Source organism: Otolemur garnettii, unplaced genomic scaffold (assembly GCF_000181295.1).
Source record: "Otolemur garnettii isolate 467f Iridium unplaced genomic scaffold, OtoGar3 scaffold00033, whole genome shotgun sequence".
NCBI lineage: Eukaryota > Metazoa > Chordata > Mammalia > Primates > Galagidae > Otolemur > Otolemur garnettii.
In genome coordinates, this window is record NW_003852428.1 from 11,378,508 (window position 1) to 11,386,747 (window position 8,240).

Consider the following 8,240-nt stretch of genomic DNA (forward strand, 5'->3'; position numbering starts at 1 on the left):
AAAAAAAAAAAAAGAATTTACTACCTTATGTTAAAAAATAAGAAAACAAGCCACAAACTTGGCGGAAATAGTTGCAAATTACATACCTGATAAGGCTCTACATTCTGAATATACATAAATAAAGAACTCTCAAAGCTCATAATTAAAAAAAATAGCAACTCAATAAAAAATGGGCAGAGATTTGAATAGACACTTAACCAAGAAGATAATATCGATGGCATATAAGCACACTAAAAGATGTTTAACATTTTTACTTATTAGGAATGCCAACTAAAAGTACAATGATACTAGTTCACACCTACTAAAGCCAAAAAACCTGACAATACCAAGTGCTGGTAGAATGTAGAACAACTGAACTCTTCTACATTGCTGGTCAAAATGCAAAACGGCTGTACCACTCTGAAAAACAGCATATAGTTGGGCAATCTCTCTCCTAAGTATTTACTCAGAAGAAATAAAAATTAATGTTCATACAAAATCCTATCTGGGAATATTTATAACAGCTTTATTCATTACAGCCCGAAACTGCAAACAATCCAGATGTCCTTCAACATTCTACATGAATAAACAATTATATTCATGTAAAGGAATACCACTCAACAATAAAGAGGACAAACTACTGATTCACAGATGAATTCAGGAATGAATTTCAAATACATTATACTAAGTTGAGGAAGGCAGATTCAAAAAGCTAAATAGTGAACGATTCCATCTATATGATATTTTAGAAAAGGCAAATTATAGGGATAGAAAACAGATCTGTGATTGCCAGGGGCTGAGGGTGGGAGAAGGACTGACTACAAAAGTTTACCAGCGAATGATTTGGGTAGTGGTTGCATACTGCACACATTTGTTAAAACTCATGTAACTAGAGAGTGAAAAAGTGAATTTAACTAGATTACCTTACTTACAAAAGACAGAGGCCTCTCAAGACAAAATGGTGGCATTAAAAACAAACAACACCCAGAGGACTATCTTTCTGAGATGGCTTATTTGCAAACTGACATGAAAGATAGAGGATTGGGATAAACCGCCTCTCAAAAGTTTCTTCAGTCTCGTGACCTCCTGAGCACAAAGACCAGAAGTTTCTGACTTGCAGTACTCATCGACGTGCCATCTCCTGAGTCTCCAGTGTGAAGACATACCTTAACAATGTCTTTTTCCTTCATCCACGATGGAAAAGAGATGCCTCGGCTGAATATCTGAAATAACACCGATCTTAGAGCATCATAGTTATCTCTTTTGACTTGCCGAACACATTTAATATGATGCCGCCAAAACAGCTCCTCATAAGCCTATCAGCACAAAAAGAGAAAGATGTTTCTTAATTGTATGCATTGTAGTTTCAGTGAGGTACTCCTCCCAATTGAAGTGAACGACAGAAACAATGATAAATTATGAATACAATCACATGTAATTTTATTTTATTTATTTATTTATTTTGAGACAGAGTCTCATTATGTCACCTTTGGTAGAGTGCCGTGGCATCACAGCTCACAGCAACTCCCATCTCTTAGGCTTAAGTGATTTTCTTGCCTCAGCCTCCCAAGTAGCTGAGACTACAGGTGCCCACCACAATGCCTGGCTATTTGTTATTGCAGTTGTCATTGTTGGTTAGCTGGCATGGGCCAGGCTCGAACCTGCCAGCCTCGGTGTATGTGGCTGGTGCCGTAACCACTGTGCAAAAGGGGCTAAGCCAATCACACGTAATTTTAAAATGACTCTCAGGTTCACCAGATCTGTGACATGGTATTTTAGATGATAAATCCTGGATGGACTGACCAGCACCAGGGCAGGTAACTTTGGGCAGATAATGGATGCAACCTAAACACAGTGAAAAATGAAAAATACTATATACTTTTAAGACCACGTTAAGGAGTTAAATATACTCTCCCACACACAACTGTTTTTTTTTTTTTTTTAGCTTTTGCTAGTGATAAGATTAGGCAGCACTGCTGGGAATATATACCATGATTAGTCCAATGGAAAATTCTAAAAATTCTAAAAATATTTTTATGTCAGGGTACCCAACCCCATCAAAGACAGTCTCCACCACATATGCAGATGTTTAACAGACACGAGAGAGCCAAAAAGAACACAAGGCTCAAGCTTCCTGAAATTGTAGGCCCAATCTACCTATGTCCTCAAAGGCACAATCTCTAGGTCAGTGGTTCTCAACCTTCCTAACGCTGTGGTCCTTTAACACAGTTCCTGTGGGTCTCGATCCACAGTTTTAGAACTGCTGCTCAAGGTCAAAGGCCCAAAGGCAATGTCTAGCACCTGTTTGGCTTCTGAATTAAAGCCACAGTTGTTACTTGCTTCACATTTTGGTGTTGATGTGTGGATGTAGTAAAGCAGAATGAAATGCTTCCTGATTTTGACAAATTCTGTCTTCCATAGCCACTGTAAACAGACATACCTTCCTCATCAGCTTGGCATGAGGCGTTTCTGCTTTCCATTCTTTTGCACAATAACTGAGTAAATCAACTTCTGCCTCCACACTGAGGTTCCCTGGACCAAATCAAAAATAAAAGGCAGTTAATTTTCCCTTTCCTCACCCTTCTTGAGCTCTCTCTGAGCCCTCTCTTTGAGCCTCTTTAAATAAATACATGAATGAAAATATTTACTTTTGAATTTTCTCTGCAGATAGCCAATCCACCTGAAAGATAAAGGGAATGACAATATCAAAATTCTGCTTTAGATAGCAAGCATGTATTTAAAATTCAATGATACAATGACCTACCATTTCAGCCGATGCCCTAAATATAAATGCAGGCTCTTGAAGTAGCAGATGGTGGCCACTAGAAATGAAATGGCCAATATCACAGAAGCCTTCGCTATTCTCCAGACAGTATCTAAGGCTTGGCTTGTAAGTAGTGTCCAGTAGTGAACCTGGTCACTTCCTACAAAGATTACAAAAAAGAAAAAAGAAGAAAAAAAGTTCATCATAAATATACAAGTCTGTTTTGTTTAAAAGAAAAAAATATATAGATTGGATAATTTTACCTGCAAAGCGTCTACCATTGATTTACATAAATATTTTTAAAGTATTCAAAGATGCAACCCAAAACTTAAAGAACACTCAGTTTTCCCATAATCAGTGTTACATATAACATCTTTGTTCCACAAAATTAAGGGGGACTAATAAAAACAAAGACTGTTGGCTTCAGAAACTCTCAGACCTAAATTCAAAAACCTGCTTCTACCACTTTATCTAGCTGTGTGTCTATGTCGACCTAATTCCTCTTCTCCCGAATTTTCCTGACTGTAAAATGGGGTTGAAAATGGGGTTGAAAAGATAAAATGAAACTTTTAAGCACTAGCACAGTGCCTGGCACATACTTGGTGCTTGCTGAATTACTGTAGAATCCACACACAATTACAGGGGTTCAATTCAGCCTCCTTGTACACTGCAATCAAACCAGGTGACCTCTATTGATGCCTCCACTGCCCACTTCTGCTGAGTTTTGTAGTTTTGAATCATTACAGCTGTAACATATGGCATCACCTTTGCAGCACAGAATGAGCATCTCGGGCAGCAGGCACACAGACATTTACAGAAAGGAGACCACTTAAAAACCAGAGATAGATTTAGAGATGCTGCTCATGACATGTAATGTGATTCTTCATTTGACACGAGATAAAACTAACAGGCCTAAAGAGCTCAAATGGTGCACATGTAATATTTTGTTATGTTCAGTAGATTCCGCGTTATGTTATGTTTAGGCATAGAAAATGCTGAAGTACAAATGAGGAAGAGAACCTTTGAATAATGGCCAGACCTCCTGGGATCCACTGCAAAATAATTTCCTCCCTGGCACACAATTTAGTAAAATTGCAGAAATCACTACAGTAAAACCTTCATCAGTGTAGTATCTACAATTTTAGCATTTTTTGATCATCTGAATGTTTGATGTGCATTTACACTCTCAAAAAAGAATTTGGCATCCAATAAAAAAATGCATTTAATTACTTAAAAGGACATTTTCAAAAACAAATGCTTATCTGTTTAGAATAACTGATTTGCTATTCAAATCATTATGTATTTACCCCCACCCAGACATGTGGCAAAATTTCTTAGGAATGTTTAAAAACATAAAGCTATACTCACTTTCTCTCTGTAATTTAGATTCAGACTGATTTCCCAACTCTGAAAATTCCAATATGTTCAAATATTTTTAGTAAATACTTAAATTCATAGAAGACTTAAACTGTCTATGTGATACACAATTTCTTTCATTGTAGCTATAGATTTTTTTAGAACAATGGAATATAACATGCTTTTACATTTTCCATCATAAAGTTGGACATTTTTTCACATCAGTACTGGACATACAAATCTACATTAATCTTTTTAAGGAATGAAAAATATTTTAGCACAGACTGTCCTGTACATAAGCACTGACTTTCTGACAAGCATCTGATTTCCAATTTCTGTCTTTTACAAAAAACGTCACAGAGTGTGCACATTTCTAGTTTTGACAGGTGTTGCCTCAGTACCTTCCAAAACAACTGTGGATTTACGCTCCCACCACCTATTCCCTTAAACCCCTATGCTGGCTGATTTTGTTACAGAGGAACCAGGTTCACAGGCTTTGATTACTATTTATACCTTATGGCTCTACTTTACTTTAATAGAGATGCTTTCAATTTCTTGCTTTGAGAATCCTTGGGACTAGGATTCTCCTGTCTGTAGTGGCCGCTCATATCTCTTTTTTTTGAAGGGCCTTTACTAGAGCATCTACCTATTTCCCACAGGGTGGTACTTGAGCGTGAATGTGTGTGCACGCGCGCAGTCAGGGGGGAATTACAGTCACTGGACTGGGGACTGGATGCTGCCCCCGTTCCTGGGCAAGTGCTTAATTCATCTCAGACTCCATCTAACCTGCTGCATTTGTGTAAATTACCAGGCAGGCCCGCAAGGAACCTAACATGAGCCACCAGAACCAAGGCCATCTCTCGTGAGCACAGGGCCTCCCCTGCAGCTGCCCAGGCCTCCAGGGGGACCTGTTACAGGTGACAACCTTCCCCACTCACACACACTCCTTCCTAGCATCTTACCCTCATCCACACTGGAAAGTATATTATGAGGTCTCATGGCCGCCAGTCCTTAGTACTAAAGTGTGCAGAGACCCCAACCTGTACAAGCAGAAGCAACGTTCAGTAGTTAATACATCCTTGAGGAATCACACCAGGACCTCCTGAAATCAACAATATGAATATCTTAAACTAAAATCTGATTTGTGATCACTTTATCTATATATGGCAGAGGAGACTGCTGGCTAGAGCAACAAAAATTAAAAAAAGGGCACCTTTTTTTGAAGTAAAATTCTACTTAGTTTTTTCCCCTATTCTCTACAATATATCAAAGCTAAAGTAATTTGAACTTTAAAACAGGAAATGAAGAAAAAAGAAAAAAAAAAAAAACCACTACCAAAACCCTGAAAACAAAACTAAAAGACCCTGAAGAGCCGGAAACCAGGTACAGTGGTTGTACTCCAGGACCCGTGTCTCCAGGACTGAGAGATGTCAGTCTCCTCTCAGGGACACTCTGCGGCATCTGGCTCCCCTGTAAAACTTCCAGTGCAGTTCCAGTCCAGGACAGCTCATCTCTGGGACCTCTACTTCCCCAGGACCTGGCTGCACAGGCCCTAGCCATGGCAGCTACTTCCTCTCCCGGTCTTAACTCATGGCACCTAGTGCTCACTCTGCACATGGACGCCATCAACTGCCTCTAGCCTGTTGACCCTCCCTGAGGCAGAGGTGGTGCACACCAGGGGCTACTGATGGAGCTGGAAGAGGCTATCAAGATTGAACTCCGAGGACACAAAAGGCAATTTAATTCAGATATATAAAATAGCAGAGCACAAAACATACACATACAGTGAAATCACTTTGCTATAAAAAAGGTAAAATTTAATAAATATATCACCTATTTCTATCTACTTCAATGCTGTATTATGATTATTTGCTGGGAGATGGAAGAGAGTGGTGGAGAGAGACTGGAAGAGCAGGGAGTGACAGCTAGATGCTTTCTCCGTGGCAGGAGAGATGGGAAGATGGGGTGAGGTGAGCATGCAGAGGACACTGCACTTCTGCGGTGTCATAGAAACCTGCTCCCTTTGAAAACAGAATGTGACTTTTGGGTAATTCTAACCAAGTGCAGAAAGTACCACACAGAGAGTAAACTGAAGCCAAATGGCAGGACAGCCACAGGCCAGAAAGGCATTCCTCCCTCAACGGTCTTCTCCACTATCCCTCACTTCATCCTCTCAACTTCTTCCCACCTGGGCCAGCCGCTGGGCAGGGAGGTGGTGGAGTGAGACGACACACTCTTTCCCTTAGGGACCCCTATCTGCGGGGGGGCACGACACCCTCCTGGGAGGAAAGGCCGCTGGTCTGCTGGTCCAGGCAGACACAGCCATGATCTGCACTCCCCAGGGCGAGTACATCCTGGGGCCCAGGTGACAGCGGGCTGGCCTCCCTTCCCCAGCGGGTCACCTATCTCAGGTTTTAGTTTCCCCTTAGGCCTCGGTGTAGCTTTGGGGAACAGGTGGGAGCTTTTAGTGTGGGAATTGATGGCTTAATTTGGAGAAATTTGGAGGCTTGAGAACAAAGCAAAGTAGTACATATTAGTCTAATAAATTAAGTGCTACACAAACAAAAAGAAAAACACACAGAACATCCTGGTGGGCTGTCAAGGTTCTAAGCAATTTGGAGCATGTGGAGTCTCAAAAGATTTTTAGAAGGCAGCACAGCACTCTGAAAGACAGAGTTTACACTTGCTTCTTGCAAAATCATAGGTTCATTGTTATATAACAGTTATGGGGGAAAATATTCAGCAAAAAAATACCCTCTTAATCCTTGAAATTATAAAGTCAAAAGATTTTCTAAACTCTTAAATTTCAGGTATTAGTTATGTTCAATTAAGAAATGAGTCTTCTACTTAAAGTACAAAAAACAAGTAGAAGATCAGTATCACTGAGGAAGAGAACCACTAAGAGAAAGATTTTATCTTGAAGGTCATGACCAGTAAGACATTTAACTACAGCCTGGCATACAACCTGCTTACAATGTTAGCACAATCCCCACAGGATAGGGCATGCTTCACTCCAGGATCCTATTAAACTGAAAGTATCAATAAATCCAACAGGAAACTGCACTTGATTAAACACTGAAGATTCTGTATGTGTGCTTATAATAACATCATAGCTCAGGGTTTTTTTCTTTTTACATTTGATAGGGAACATCTTATAGGAGTATTAACTGCAACCCATCTTTTAAAAGGGAAATTTAATTTTCTAGTTCAGTGGTTCTCAACCTTCCTAATGCCGTGGCCCTTTAATACAGTTCCTGTGGGTAACGACCCACAGGTTGAGAACCGCTGTTCTAGTTGTATGTGGTGTTTTCAAAAGACACCTAACTATAAAAAAATAAAATAAAATCTGTAGGTGGAATAAGCTACTATAGAAGAGAAAAGTTGTAATTTCTTCTCTGGGAAATACTTTATCCAACTGCATAGGCCTCCCTGGTCTGGGAGAGATAACTGGTTTGGGAAAAGCAGCAATATTCTGCCATGTTCTAGTCGTAGGACTTGTATCCTTGATAACTCCTAAAAGTCTCCCGAATGGCTGACGTGCTGATAACACAGGGGTGGAACAAAATTAAACAAAGAAGCACTCTCCAGATGTAACCCATGCAGGTGAGCCTCTGCTACATCTCCCCCTATCTGTCATCCACCCAGGGCTTACAGACCTCTCAGCTAGGATTCACTCCTGGTGGGGGTCCATTTCCCTTTTTGTAATGCTTCCCTCTTTACTGGTCAAATTCTACCATTTTTCTATGAGCACAGATTAAGCTTCTCCTGTGGGCCCCTGTGCCAAGAGCTGATGATACAATTATGAACAGGACAGACTGGACCCTCCTGGCCTGGTCCTTGTAGTAGGAATGGAGCACCACAAAGGAAAGCCCCAAAGGGAAAGCAAGCCGCTCCACGGGCAGTGGAACACAGGAATCCCACCCAGACCAGGTTGGGGAGGCTTCCCTCGGCTGGTGGTCAGGAACCCCCAAGGGAAGGAAAATTCGGGGAGACTAGGGAGGCCTGCACATCCCATTCCAGAGGCCTGTGTTTAACAGAAAAGTGAGGAAGGCCCCGAAGGGTTTTACACTGCAGTCATTTTCAACTGGTGTACCATGACACTCAGGTGTGCCATGAGAAGTCTTAGGCGTGCCCTGAAAAT

The 8,240-nt window shown here is 40.8% G+C and overlaps 1 protein-coding gene across 1 annotated transcript in view; it reads right to left on the bottom strand.

The window, feature by feature from the left end:
• The window catches only part of FAM105A (family with sequence similarity 105 member A), an 11,390-nt gene extending 6,292 nt beyond the window's left edge, over window positions 1-5,098 (bottom strand). Inside the window, exons 1-5 of the mRNA XM_012805004.2 lie at window positions 5,062-5,098; window positions 2,744-2,903; window positions 2,628-2,659; window positions 2,420-2,511; window positions 1,146-1,295 (exon numbers count right to left, since the gene is read on the bottom strand). Of these exons, the coding sequence (XP_012660458.1) occupies window positions 1,146-1,295; window positions 2,420-2,511; window positions 2,628-2,659; window positions 2,744-2,903; window positions 5,062-5,098 (471 nt within the window). The remainder of the gene's footprint in view (window positions 1-1,145; window positions 1,296-2,419; window positions 2,512-2,627; window positions 2,660-2,743; window positions 2,904-5,061) is intronic.
• Between the last annotated feature and the right edge of the window lie 3,142 nt (window positions 5,099-8,240).